Source organism: Ammospiza caudacuta, chromosome 32, assembly GCF_027887145.1.
Source record: "Ammospiza caudacuta isolate bAmmCau1 chromosome 32, bAmmCau1.pri, whole genome shotgun sequence".
NCBI lineage: Eukaryota > Metazoa > Chordata > Aves > Passeriformes > Passerellidae > Ammospiza > Ammospiza caudacuta.
Window position 1 is genome coordinate 4,819,839 of NC_080624.1, and position 13,338 is coordinate 4,833,176.

The 13,338-nt window shown below is 66.6% G+C and overlaps 2 protein-coding genes across 2 annotated transcripts; both read left to right on the plus strand.

Moving 5' to 3' along the window:
* The first annotated feature begins 1,124 nt into the window (after positions 1-1,124).
* NPAS4 (neuronal PAS domain protein 4) lies at positions 1,125-5,485 on the plus strand. Its single transcript, XM_058822345.1, has 8 exons — positions 1,125-1,287; positions 2,326-2,477; positions 2,573-2,675; positions 3,215-3,473; positions 3,618-3,727; positions 4,190-4,322; positions 4,470-4,689; positions 4,799-5,485. Exons 1-8 carry the CDS (start codon positions 1,125-1,127, stop codon positions 5,483-5,485), a joined length of 1,827 nt encoding a protein of 608 aa, XP_058678328.1.
* A 2,747-nt stretch (positions 5,486-8,232) lies between these two features.
* Positions 8,233-12,202, plus strand: B4GAT1 (beta-1,4-glucuronyltransferase 1). Its single transcript, XM_058822346.1, has 4 exons — positions 8,233-8,287; positions 8,738-8,793; positions 9,279-10,832; positions 11,218-12,202. Exons 1-4 carry the CDS (start codon positions 8,233-8,235, stop codon positions 11,407-11,409), a joined length of 1,857 nt encoding a protein of 618 aa, XP_058678329.1. The 3' UTR covers positions 11,410-12,202.
* Positions 12,203-13,338: the final 1,136 nt, after the last annotated feature.

Here is a 13,338-nt window from a genome sequence, read left to right on the forward strand (position 1 = left end):
TCAGTGAGGGCTCCCGGTGGTCAGTGTGGGCTCCCGGTGGTCAGTGTGGGCTCCTGTGGTCAGTGTGGGCTCCCGGTGGTCAGTGCGAGCCCCCCTTGGTCAGTGTGGGCTCCCTGTGGTCAGTGTGGGCTCCCGGTGGTCAGTCTGGACTCCTTGTGGTCAGTCTGGGCTCCTGTGGTCAGTGTGGGCTCCCGGTGGTCAGTGTGGGCTCCCGGTGGTCAGTGCGAGCCCCCCTTGGTCAGTGTGGGCTCCCTGTGGTCACTCCCACCCCCTCCGGCCACGCTGACCCCCAGGCTCCCCCCCGACCATCGCTGGACCCTCTCCCTCCCCTCACTGACCCCCAATGGTCCCCCAGCCCCACTGACTGCTCCCTCTCCCCACTGAGCCCCATGGGCTCCTCCATCTCCCCACAGCCCCATTGACTGCTCCATCTCCCCACCGGCTCCTCCCTCTCCCCATTGACCCCTCACTGTCTCTTCCATCTCCCCATTGCCTGTTCCATCTCCCCATTGATCTGCCATTGACTCCTCCCTCTCCCCACTGAGCCCCATTGATTGCTCCCTCTCCCCATTGACCCCCATTGACTGTTCCCTCTCCCCATTGATCCCCCATTGACTGTTCCCTCTCCCCATTGACCCCCATTGACTGTTCCCTCTCCCCATTGATCCCCCATTGACTGTTCCCTCTCCCCATTGACCCCCATTGACTGTTCCCTCTCCCCATTGATCCCCCATTGACTGCTCTATCTCCCCATCTCCCCATTGCTCGTTCATTGGCTCCTCCCTCCCCACAGCCCCCCATCTCCCCCCATCTCCCCCCATCTCCCCCCATCTCCCCCCATCTCCCCCCATCGCCTCCCCCATCTCCCCCCCTCCCTCCCCCCCCGCCGGGGCGTGCCCCGCCCCCCGCTGGCCCCGCCCCCCGCGCCGTCTCCATCTCCAATTTGGGAGCGATCCCCGCGTCCCCCCCGGCCCCGCTCGCGCGTCAGCGTCACCGGTGACGCCGCGCTCGCGTCCCCCGGTGTCCCCCCCGCGCGGGGGGCGGCGCGGCGCCGGTGACGCGGCGCTGACGCGGGGCCCGGGCGCGCATAAAGCGGCGGCCCCGGGCGGCGGCGCGGGCGGAGGATGCTCCGCTCCACCAAGGGCGCCTCCAAGGCGCGCCGCGACCAGATCAACGCGCAGATCCGCGCCCTGCGCGACCTCCTCCCGCTGCCCGACGGCGACCGGCCGCGCCTCTCCTACCTGCACGTCATGGCCCTCGCCTGCATCTACACCCGCAAGGGCGCCTGCCTCCGGCCAGGTACCGGCACCGGGCACCGGCAGCGGGGACCGGGACGGAGCGGGGAACGGGAGAGGGACCGAGCGGGGATGGGGACAGGGAGCGGGGATGGAGCCGGGATGGGACCGGGATGGGAGCGGGGACGGAGCGTGGACCGGGAGAGGGACCCGGGATGGGGATGGACCGGGGACGGAGCGGGGATGGGACCGGGGATGGAGCGGGGACAGAGCGGGGACAGAGCCGGGACCGGGGACAGCACCGGAGCGGGGATGGAGCAGCGAGAGAAGCAGGAGCGGCGGGGACAGGACCAGGAGAGGGAGCGGGAACGGGGATGGAACCGGGAACGGCACCGGGAAGGGAGCGGGGACGGGGGATGGAGCGGGGATCGACCCGGGGACAGCACCGGGGATGGAGCAGGACCGGGGATGGAGCCGGGAACGGCAGCGGGAAGGGACCGGGGACCGGGCTCGGAGCGGGACCGGGAGCGGGACGGGGACCGGGTCAGGGACAGGGACAGGGATGGGATCGGGGACCGGGACCGGGGACAGGGACCGGGGCCGTTCAGCACCGCGGGCAGGGACCGGGGCCGGGGCAGCACCGCGGAGAGCGGCCGGAGTTCCCGTTCAGCACCGCGGAGAGCGGCGGGGACCGGGAGGGGCAGCGGGAGCGGGGACCGGGGTCGGGATCGGGGACGGGGATCGGGGACGGGGATCGGTGACGGGGATCGGTGACAGGGATCGGGACCGGCGACCGGGAGGGGCAGCGGGAGCGGGGACCGGGATTGGTGACAGGGACTGGCATCAGTGATCAGTGACAGGGACCGGGATCAGGGACCGGGATCAGGGAGAGGGATCGGGGACCGGGATTGGTGACAGGGACCGGGGACAGGGACAGAGGAACCGGGACAGGGACAGGGACCGGGACGGGCCCGGCGCCGGTCACACACGGGAGGGCTCCGCTGCCCCCGGCGGCCCCGTTGGTGCCGCCCCGCGGTGCCCCCGGTGCCGGGCGGGCTCTGACCGCGCTGTCCCCGCTGTCCCTCGCCAGGCCCGAGCCGCGGCGCGCCCCTGGAGCTGCTCGGGGGGCCCGAGCTCGCCGACCTGGTGGCGTCGCTGCCCGGGTTCCTGCTGGCCGTGACCCGCGAGGGGAAGCTGGTCGGGGTCACCGACAACGTGGCGCAGCACCTGGGGCACTCCATGGTGAGCACCGGGGGTCCCGGGGGGCTCGGGGGGCCCGGGGGGCTCCGGGGGGCCCGGGGGCTCACCCCGGCCTCCCCCCATGCCTGCCCCCCCAGGTGGACCTGGTGGCACAAGGGGACAGCATCTACGACCTGCTGGACCCCGCCGATCACCCCCTGGTGCGGCACCAGCTCAGCCTGCCCGGGCCCCCCCAGGCAGGTGGGTGGGGGTCTGGGGGGTTGGGGGGAGGGTCTGGGGGGTCCCGGGGGGATTGGGGGCGTGGGGGGTTTTGGGTTTCGGGGGGTCCTGGTGAGGTTTGGGGTCTGGGGGAGCGAGGGAGGGATGGGATGGGGAGATAGAGGGGTGGACAGCAGGACAGAGGGATGGACAGAAGGATGGACAGCAGGACAGAGGGATGGACAGACAGACAGAGAGTTCGGCAGAGGAATGGGCACCGGAACAGAAGGATTGGCAGCAGGACAGAAGGATGGACAGCTGCACAAAGGGATGGACAGAGGGGTGGACAGACAGGCAGAGGGACAGACAGATGGACAGACAGACAGCCGCACAGAGGGGTGGAGGGACGGACAGGAGCATAAAGGGATGGACAGATGGACAGACAGCCGCAAAAAGGGACGGACAACCGGACAGCTGGACAGAGGGACAGACAGCCGGACAGCCGGACAGAGGGACAGACAGCCAGACAGCCGGACGGACAGCCGGACAGCCGGACAGACAGCCCCCTCTCCCCCCCATAGAGCGCCTGTTCCGCTGCCGGTTCACCACGTCGCGCGCCTCGCGCCGCCCCAGCGCCGGCCGCAAGCTCGTTCTGCTCCGGGGGCGCTTCCAGGAGCCCCCCGGGACCCCCGGGACCCCCGGCAGCGCCCCCCCCGCGCTCTTCGTGGCCTTCTGCGCCCCCCTGGACCCCCCGCCCTGGCCCTGCCCCGACTGCCTCCTGCTGCCCGCGTTCCAGAGCCGGCACGCCCGCGACCTCGCCCTGCTCGACGTGTCCGACAGGTGAGGGGCTCACCTGCCATGGGAGGGGGCACCTGGGATGGGGAGGGGGCTCACCTGGAGGGCTCAGCTCGGCTGGGGTCACCTGGGCTGGTCTGGGAGAGTCCCGTCCACGTGGTCAGTGAGTGACCGTGTCCGTGTCCGCAGTGTCCTGGCGCACCTGGGCTACGGCCGGGCCGAGCTGCTCGGCCGCTCCTGGTACCGCCTGCTGCACCCTGAGGACCTGGGGCACGTGGCCCGCCAGCACCTGCGCCTCGGTCAGTGCCACCTGGGGGTCCCTGGGGGTCACCTGAGGGTCCCTGTCCCCTCCCCTGCCATCCCTGGGTGTCCCCAGGGTCCCTTGGGTGTCCCTGTCCCCCTCGTCATTCCTGGGGTCCCTCTGTCCCCTCTGGGTGTCCCCCATCGCTGTGGGTGTCCCCACTGACCATCCCCTGCCCTTGGTGACCCCACTGACCATCCCCTGACCCCACTGACCATCCCCTGACCCCACTGACCATCCCCTGACCCCACTGACCATCCCCTGACCCACTGACCGTCCCCTGACCCCACTGACCATCCCCTGACCCCACTGACCATCCCCTGACCCCACTGACCATCCCCTGTCCCACTGACCGTCCCCTGACCCCACTGACCATCCCCTGACCCCACTGACCGTCCCCTGACCCCATTGACCGTCCCCTGCCCTTGCTGACCCCACTGACCATCCCCTGTCCCCACAGCGGGCGCGGGGCCGGAGGCTCGGGGCGAGGTGGTCACTCGGCTGCAGCGCAAGGACGGCCTGGGCTGGACGTGGGTGTACGCCCGCCTGCGGCCGGAGGGGCCGGCCCTGCTGGCCCACAACTTCGTCATCAGGTCAGTGGTCACTGCCCAGCGGTCAGTGCTGAGTGCCCAGTGGTCAGCGGTCAGCGTTGAGTGCTTAGGGGACCTTGGCTGCCCCTGGTGACCCCGGGTGGCTGCAGCGGCACTGACCGCACTGACCGCTGCCCCGTCCCCCCGCAGCGAGGCCGAGGCCTGGTGCCTGCGCCAGCAGCTGGCGGCCGAAGCCCCCCCGGGACCCCCGGAGCCGTTCGGGCCCGGCCTCGACTTCCCCGCGAGCGACCGCGAGCTGCCCCTGGAGCTGCCCCTGCGGCCCGGCCTGGGGCTGGCGGTCAGCGCCGGGGGCGCCGACGGACACGGACACGCGCTTGGACACGGCGCTGACCCCGGCCTGGGGGCCACCGTCGGACACGGGCTCGGACACGGACGCAGCGCTACGGCCATGGCTGACCCGGGCCTGGGGTCCGGCATTGCACATGGCCTTGGACATGGACGCGGTGCTACGGCCACAGCTGACCCTGGACTTGGAGCCACCATCGGACACGGGCTCGGACATGGCGCTGACCCTGGCCTGGGGTCCGGCGTTGGACACGGGCTCGGACATGGACACAGCACTCCGGCCACTGCTGACCCCGGCCTTGGGGCCACCATCGGACACAGCCTCGGAGCTGCCCTGGGCAGTGGCGTGGAGCCCGGCCTGGGGCCTGGCATTGGACATGGGCTCGGACATGGACACGGTGCTACGGTCGCCGCTGACCCTGGCCTGGGGCCTGGCATTGGTCACAGCCTCGGACACAGCGCTGCGGCCACTGCTGACCCTGGCCTGGGGTCCACCATCGGCCTCGGACACGGCGCTGCGGCCACTGCTGACCCCGGCCTGGGGCCTGGTGTTGGACACGGCCTGGCAGCCAACGCCACGGTCACCGTTGACCCTGGACTTGGGACTGGCATCGGACACGGCCTTGGGGCCACCACTGCGGCCACCACTGACCCTGGACTTGGAGCCACCATTGGACACGGCCTTGGGGCCAGCACTGCGGCCACCCCGGGGTCAGTGGCCCCAAACGTCGGCCACGGCCTGGGCTCGGACACCGGCCTGGGTCTCGGCGTGGGAGGCGGCCTCAGAGTGGACATCGGCCTGGACGTGGCGGCTGGAGCTGACGCTGACCTCGGGGCCGAACTGGGGCCGGCCGGAGTGACCGCTGGCGTGGCCGGAGTGACCGCTGGCGTGGCCGGAGTGACCGCTGGTGTTGCCCTGAGCATCGGGCCCGGCCTGGCTGGCGGCGCCATCAGGGCCAGCGTGGGGCTGGGCATCGGCGCGGCCGCGCTGCCCCCGGACATCGGAGTGACCGTCGGGGCCGGAGCCGCGGCCGGACTCAGCCTGGGAGCCAGCGTAGGGTCAGCTCTGCCGGCCGGCGCTGGACTGGACAATGCTGGGCTCGGACACAACGCTGGGCTCGGACACAATGCTGGACATGGACACAACACTAGCCTCGGGCAGAACCCTGGACTGGACAACGCCAGCCTCGGACACAATGCTGGAAATGGACAGACCCCTGGACATGGACACAATGCCAGCTTTGGACACAACTCCGGCCTTGAACAGAACCCTGGGCTCGGACAGAACCCTGGCTTTGGACACAATTCTGGACTCGGACAGACCCCTGGACATGGACACAATGCCAGCTTTGGACACAACTCTGGCCTCGGAACCAATTCTGGACTCGTCTCCGGTGTGGGCCTGGTGTCTGGAGCCTCCCTGGGCCCCGAGCTGGACATTGGCCTGGGCATGGACATCGACCCCTGCTCGGACACCGGCCTGGGCCCCGTTTCCTGTTCGGACACCGGCCTGGGCCCCATTCCCTGCTCGGACCCCGGGCCTGGGCTGGGCCTGGGCCCCATTCCCTGCTCGGACACCGACCTCGGCCCCGTTCCTGTCTCCTGCTCGGGCCTGGGCTCGGCGCTCGCTTTCGCCGTGGGCGCCGCGCTGGGCTCCGGCCTGGCCCAGCCGGGCCTCGCTGCCGACCCCGACCTCGGGCTGGGCCTGGCCGGGCCCCTGGCGCCCCCCGCCCCGCCGGGGCTGCTCCGCCTGGGGCTGGGCGTGCCCGAGCCCCCCGGCCCGGCCGGTGCCGAGACCTGGACGCCGCCGTACACGCCGCGCCAGGCGCCGCCGTTCCCCTTCGGGCCCCCCGAGCCCCCCGAGGAGAAGCTGCCGCCGAGCCCCGAGAGCCCCGGCGGGGCCGGGCCGGGCGCGGGGGGCCCGGGGGGGGCGCTGCTGACCCCCGAGACGTCGCCGCCGCCGGTGCCCCCGCTGCCCGCGGGGCCCGCGGGGCCCGTGCCCGGTGCCGGCGCGGCCGTGCCGGCGCTGCGGCGGCTGCTGCAGGGGCTGGCGGCCATCGCCGCCCGCGGGGGGCCCCGCCGGGGCTCGGCGGCCGCTCCCGGGGCTCCCCCCCGGCCCGCGGGGCCGCCCCCGGCCCGGTCGCCCCGCGACCCCTTGGCTGCTGCCGCTGCTGCTGCTGAGTTGTATCAACTCCCCCAGAGCCGCCTGCAGGACGCCTTCCGCAAAGGTGGGCACGGGGACGGGGACCTGCGGGGGTTTGGGGCGGTTTTGGGGTTTTCAGGGCGGTTTTGGGGTTTTTAGCGTAGTTTTTGCGACAGTTTTGGGGTGGTTCTGGGGGGTTTTTGGATCAGTATCGGGGTTGTTGGGATGGTGTAGGGGTTTTTAGGGTGGTTCTGAGGGCATTGGAGTGGTTTTAGGGGTTCTCAGGGTGGTTTTTGGGTCTTTTGGAGGGGTTTGTGGAGTTTTTGGAGCAGCTTTGGGGATCTTGGGGCAGTTTTCGGGGTATTCTGGGCAGTTTCGGGGTTTTTGGGGCAGTTTTTGGGTCAGTTTGGGGGGATTTGGTTGGCTTTTGGGGGAGTTTCGGGGGTTTTGGGATGGTTTTTGGGTCAGTTTCGGGGTTTTTGGGGTAGTTTTTGGTGCAGTTTCGGGGTTTTGGGGGCAGATTTTGGTGCAGTTTTGGGGTTTTTGGGTCAGTCTGGGTTTCCAGCCTGTCCCTGACGTGTCCCCTCTCTGTCCCCAGCCGGAAGCCAGCGCGCCCCGTCGTTCTGAACTGAAGTCTGTGACGCGACTTGCCCCCAGTATGGCATATTGTCATTGTCACCCCGGCCCGGCCAGCGCCCCCCGGCCCGGCCGCCCCTGCCCTGCCGCCCCCCCTTCGGGGCCGCTCGTGCTAATTTAACTCGTAACGAGTCTCTAAGGTAATTGGGGGGGGGCTGGTGGCCCCCCCCGCCCCCAGCCCGGACGCCTGGGGACGTCCCCGTGTCCCCAGCAGTGTCCCCAGCAATGTCCCTCTGTCCCTTTGTCCCTCTGTCCCTTTGTCACCTCCCCCCACCTCGGGCTCTGCGTTTTTGGCAGAGCCCCCTCCCCAAAATCGTGTCCCCTCGCCCCCCCATCCCCTCGTGGGTGTCACCCTCAATGTCCCCAAGGTGGGGGACCGAGGCACGATGTGGCTTGATGTCCCCAAAGTCCCCAACAATGTCCCCACCAATGTCCCCAATTATGTCCCCAAAGTCCCCAATTATTTCCCGAATAGTGTCCCCAGTATTGTCCCAAATTTTCCCCAATTATGTCCCCAGTTATATCCCAAATAATGACCCCAAGAATGTCCCCAGTTTCCCCAACAATGTTTCCCAAGAATGTCTCCAATAATGTCCCCAATATCCCCAATAATATCCCCAGTATTGTCCCCAATGATGTCCCCAAGCCCTGGGGCCGAGGCACAATGTGCCTCAGTGTCCCCAATGTCCCCAACACCCTCCAAGGGACATCCTGGCCTGATGTCCCCAAAGCCCCCGATGTGCCCAACATCCCTGATGTGCCCAAATGTGTGTCCCCAATGTCCCCAACCCTTCGGACTGAGCCTGTTCAGCGTCCCCAGTGCCGCCGATGTCCCCAAAGGAGGAGAACGCCGTCACCGCGCTCACGGGACCGAGTCCCCAACGTGTCCCCAATGTCCCCAACACGTCCCCAACGAGTCTCCAACACGTCCCCAACGCGTCCCCAATATCCCCAAACGTGTCCCCAATGTCTCCCCTGGCAATAAAAGTGTCGCCCAATGTCCCCGTGCCTGTGGCAGCTCCTTTGGGGAGGGGGTGGCAATTTGGGGAGGGGAACATTGGGGACATTGGGGGGTCTGGGGGGGACAAAAAACTCGGGGGAGCCCCAGGGAGGAGCCAGGGGTCGGGATGTGCTGGGATGTGGGGGGGACGCCGGAATTTGGGGGGATTTGGGGAGGATTTTGGGGTCCCGGGAGTCCCGCCGGAGCCGCCAGGCCCCGCCCCCAGCGCGCAAACCACGCCCACAATGCTCAAACCACGCCCCCTAGAGATGAAACCGCGCCAATTCACTCCGCACAAAGCTAATCTGCATAACCCCGCCCCCTGCTGTTGAGGCCGCGCCTTCTCCGCCTCGCGCATGCGCAGCTCCTCCCGGCGTCGGCGCAGCGCGGTGAGTCCCGGACTGGTCCCAGTGAGCCCAAACTGGGACCGGCGACCCCAAACTGGGACCAGTAACCCCCGGAACTGCACCCAGACCCTTCCCCATCCCCAAACTGCGACCGGCGACCCCAAACTGGTCCCAGTAACCCCAAACCGGGACCAGTAACCCCAAACTGGTCCCGATCCCCCCGGAACTGCACCCAGACCCTTCCCCATCCCCAAACTGGGACCGGCGACCCCAAACTGGGACCAGTAACCCCAAACTGGTCCCAGCATGCCGGAGTGGTCCCGGCTGCGCGCCGGCCCCAGCGACCCCCGGAATCCTCCCAGTAACCCCCAGTATCGCCCAGCAGCCTCCCAGTAACCCCCAGTCCCTCCCAGTCCCCCCAAATCCCCTCTCCCAGTATAACCCAGTATATCCCAGTGCCCCCCATGACCCGTGCCCGTGTTTTGGGGGGCTGTGCGTGGCTCCTGGGGGCTCTGGCCCTGCTGCAGACCCTCTACCTGCGCTCGCTGCCGCCCCCTCCCCACCATTCCCATTCCCGCGCCCCCCGCCCCAATTCCCGCCCCCCTCGGGGGGTCCTGGACGCCTCGGGCTCGTTCCGGGTCTTCTGGGACGTTCTGGGCTCTCCCCCGGGCTGGGCCCGCGCCCCCCGCCCCGAGCTGGTGCTGGCGGCGCACGGGACCCCCGGGCGGGCGGCGGCGGCGCTGGGCGGGGGTCTCCAAAAAGGGGAGGGGTCCTGGGAGGGGCCGCTGTCCCTGGCCGTGTTTGGGGAGCCCCGGGGGGGGCTCCAGGAGCTGCTGGGGGTCCTGGCGGGGCCGTGCCGGGCGCTGAGGGGGCGGCTCCGGCTGCAGGTGGTGCAGGGGGCGGCGCGACCCCCGCCCCGAATCCCGGCAGCGCCCCCTCCCCAGCCATGGCGCGGGGGGTGCCGGGGGGCGCTGGCCCGGCTGGCGGCCGCCGACCCCCCCAGTTACGCTCTGGGGGTGCCGTACCCCGGCAATCTGCTCCGGAACGTGGCCTGGCAGGGCGCGGCGGGGGGCGGGCCCGGGCCGAGACCCCCGCCCCAATTCTGGCAGCGCTTCGTGCTCGTGGTGGACGCGGACGTGGAGCCGAGCCCGGGGCTGCGCGAGGGGTTCCTGGAGCTGCTGCGGGGCGGGGGGCTGGACCCCCAAAACTGGGGACGGGACCCCCGGAACTGGGGGGGACAGGAGCCCAAAAACTGGGGGGGACAGGGGGACCCCAAAGCTCCAGGGTCTTGGGGAGTTTTGAGGACTCAGGGGGATTTGGGAAACCCCAAAACTTTGAATATTCAGGGCAGTTTGGGGTTTCAAGGGGATTTTGGGAACCCCAAAATTTTGGGGGCCTCTGGAGGGCTGGGGGTCTCCAATACCTCGGGGGTCCCCAATGGCCTGAGTGACCCCAACATCCAGAGTGACCCCAACGCCCCGAGTGACCCCAAAACCCTGAATGACCCCAATGCTCTGAACGCCCCCAAAACCCTGAGTGACCCCAAAACCTGGAGTGACCACAATGACCTGAGTGACCCCAAAGCTTTGAGTGACCCAAAAGCCCAGAATGACACCAAAGCTTTGAATGACCCCAAAGCCTTGAGTGCCCCCCATGCCCCACATGAGCCCAATGCCCAGAGTGATCCCAACGCCCCGAACACCCCGAGTGCCCCCCATGCCCCCGGCGCCCCCCAGGCCCCCGCTGGCGCCCCCCCCTGGGCCCGGACCCTCTTTGTGCTCCCGGCCTTCGAGCTGCGGGGCTCGGGGCCGCCCCCCGGCTCCAAGGCGGAGCTGCTGCGGCTGTGGGGCGCGGGCGAGGCCCGGCCGTTCTATGGGGCGCTGTGCCCGCGCTGCCAGGCCCCCACCGCCTTCGGCCGCTGGCGGGCGCTGCCCCCGGGCCCCCCAGGCGCCCCCCGGCTGCACGTGGCCTACGAGGCGCCCTGGAGGGACCCCTGGGAGCCGTTCTACGTGGCCCCCGCCCGCGGCGTGCCGCCCTTCGACGAGGGCTTCCTGCAGTATGGCTTCAACCGCATCAGCCAGGTGGGGAACGGGGGAAATGGGGGTCTGGGGGGGAAATGGGGGGGCTTTGGGGGTCTAGGGGGTCTTCAACTGCATCAGTCAGGTCAGGGATGGGGAAAATGGGGGGAATTGGGGGGCTTGGGGGGGCTTCAACTGCATCAGCCAGGTGGGGAACGGGGGGAAACAGGGAGTGGGAGGGGGTTTGGGGGGGCTTGGGGGTCATGGGGTGGGCATAGTGGCCTTGGGGGGGTCATGGTGGCCGTGGGGTGGTCTTGGGGGTCATGGGGTGACCATGGGGTGGCCACGGAGGCTGGGGGTGCTGCTCTGTGGGGTCTGAGGGGGTCTCTGGGTGCTTGGGGGGGTCTGTGAGGGTCTGGGTGTGACCCCCCCGTTGCCCCTTCCCCAGGCCTGCGAGCTGCACGTGGCCGGGTTCCGGTTCGCGGTGCTGGACGGGGCCTGGGTCACCCACCGGGGCTGGAAGGAGCCGGGCGGGTTCCACATGGGGCGCGAGGCCGAGCTGGGCCGCAACCGGCAGCGCTTCCGGGAGTTCAAACGGGGACTCAAACTGAAATATCCTGACTCCCCCCGGCGGTGCTGAGCTCACCTGGGACACCTGAACACACCTGGGAACCCCTCATAAACACCGGGGACAGCTGGTGACAGCTGGGACACACCTGACACACCTGGGGTTCCATGAGGGGCATGAGGCCGAGCTGGGCCGCAACCGGCAGCGCTTCCGGGAGTTCAAACGGGGGCTCAGACTGAAATATCCTGACTCTGACCGACGCTGCTGAGCTCACCTGGGACACCTGAACACACCTGGGACAGCTGAAGACCTTCCAATGGACACCTGGGGACTCTCCAATGGACATTTCAGGACACACCTGGAGACACCTGAGGACCCTCCAGTGGACGTCTGGGGACACCTAAGACAGCTGAGGACCTGCCAGGACAGCTGGGGACTCACCTAGGACACCTGGGGACCCTCCATGGACATTTGGGGACACCTGGGGACACCTGGATGCCCCGTGGACATGGGCATGACCGTCCCTCAGTAAACATGGCCACCTACCCAGGATGCCTCTGTGTGGGTGATGTCACGGGGGGCGGGACGAGCATCTGCCTCCAGTCCGGACCAGTAACGCCCAGTCCGGACCAGTAAAACCGAGCGTGCGAGGCCGAGACCATGCCCGGGTTGTTTACCACGGTAAACTACAGCTCCCAGCATGCATCGGGCGCAAACACGGCCGAGCTTCCGCCGCTACTTAAAAACCACAGCTCCCAGGATGCCGCGGAGGAAACATGGCCGTCACGCCACTTCCGGTTTTGCCTCGAAATTTGAACTTCAATTCCCATGATGCATCGGAAGGACGTGGCCGGAAGTGGTGATGATTAATGGGACTACAGCTCCCGTCATGCACTAGGGCAACATGGCCGACTCCCGGGCCGCCGTTTAATGGAGGTCAGGCGCGGCAGCGCCTCCTGGCGGGCGGGAGGACCAAAATGGGGGGTGGGGGGGAGGTTTGGGAGGGGGAGGAGCAGAAAAAGCCGGTGGGGGGGGAGGGGCGATGGGAGGAGGGAAAACAATCCCAAATTTGGGAGGGGGCGGGGCCCTGAAATTCGAGGTGGGGGGAGGGGACAGGGTCCCACATTTTTTGGGGGGGTTTGGGACACCCAAATCCAGCGGGAGGATCCGATTGGAGTGCAAATTCCCAAATTTGAGCCCAAAAAACCCCAGAATGACCCGAAGTGCACCAAAGTCGCGGTTAATAAACAAATTTTATTTGCGTTTTCCACCCCGGATTTTCTCCCGTTAATCGGCGTTAAAGTGCTGCAAAGGGAAAAGGTTTCTTCCATTCTCTGAGGGTTATTTATTATTTTTTTTAATTTTAATTTTAATTTTAATTTATTTAAACTTCTCCCCAAAAAATATTCCTCATAAACAAAACTTTACCCCGGACGATCCCTTTAAGCTTTGGGGATAAACGAGACGGAAATTTATCAAATTATAGTACAAAGGATGTAACAAATAACACAAAAAACCAGTCATAAAACAGCTTTAAAAAAGGAAAATAAAATAAAAATGAAATAAAAATAAACCCTCGGGAGCGGCTCTGGGCTGGCTCCGTCCTGTCGGAGTCATTCGAGCTCCGGGTCTTGTGCCACGGATGGAATTTCCCAGCTCAGGGGACACTGATCCACTTCAGAGGTCACAGTTCTGTTCTTTGGTTTGTTTTTAGGAATAAATCCACGTTTTTTGGTTTATTTTTAATAATAAACCCACGGCTTTCGTTTATTTTAGTAATAAATCCATAGTTTTGGTTTGTTTTATATAATAAATTCTTATTTTTTGGTTCATTTTATGTAACAAGTACATTTTCTTTGGATTATTTTATTAATAAATCCATATTTATTGGCTTATTTTATTAATACATCCATATTTTGGTTTATTTTATTAATAAATCAGTGGATTTGGTTTATTTGATTAATAAATCCATATGTATTTATTTTAGTAATAAATCCACTT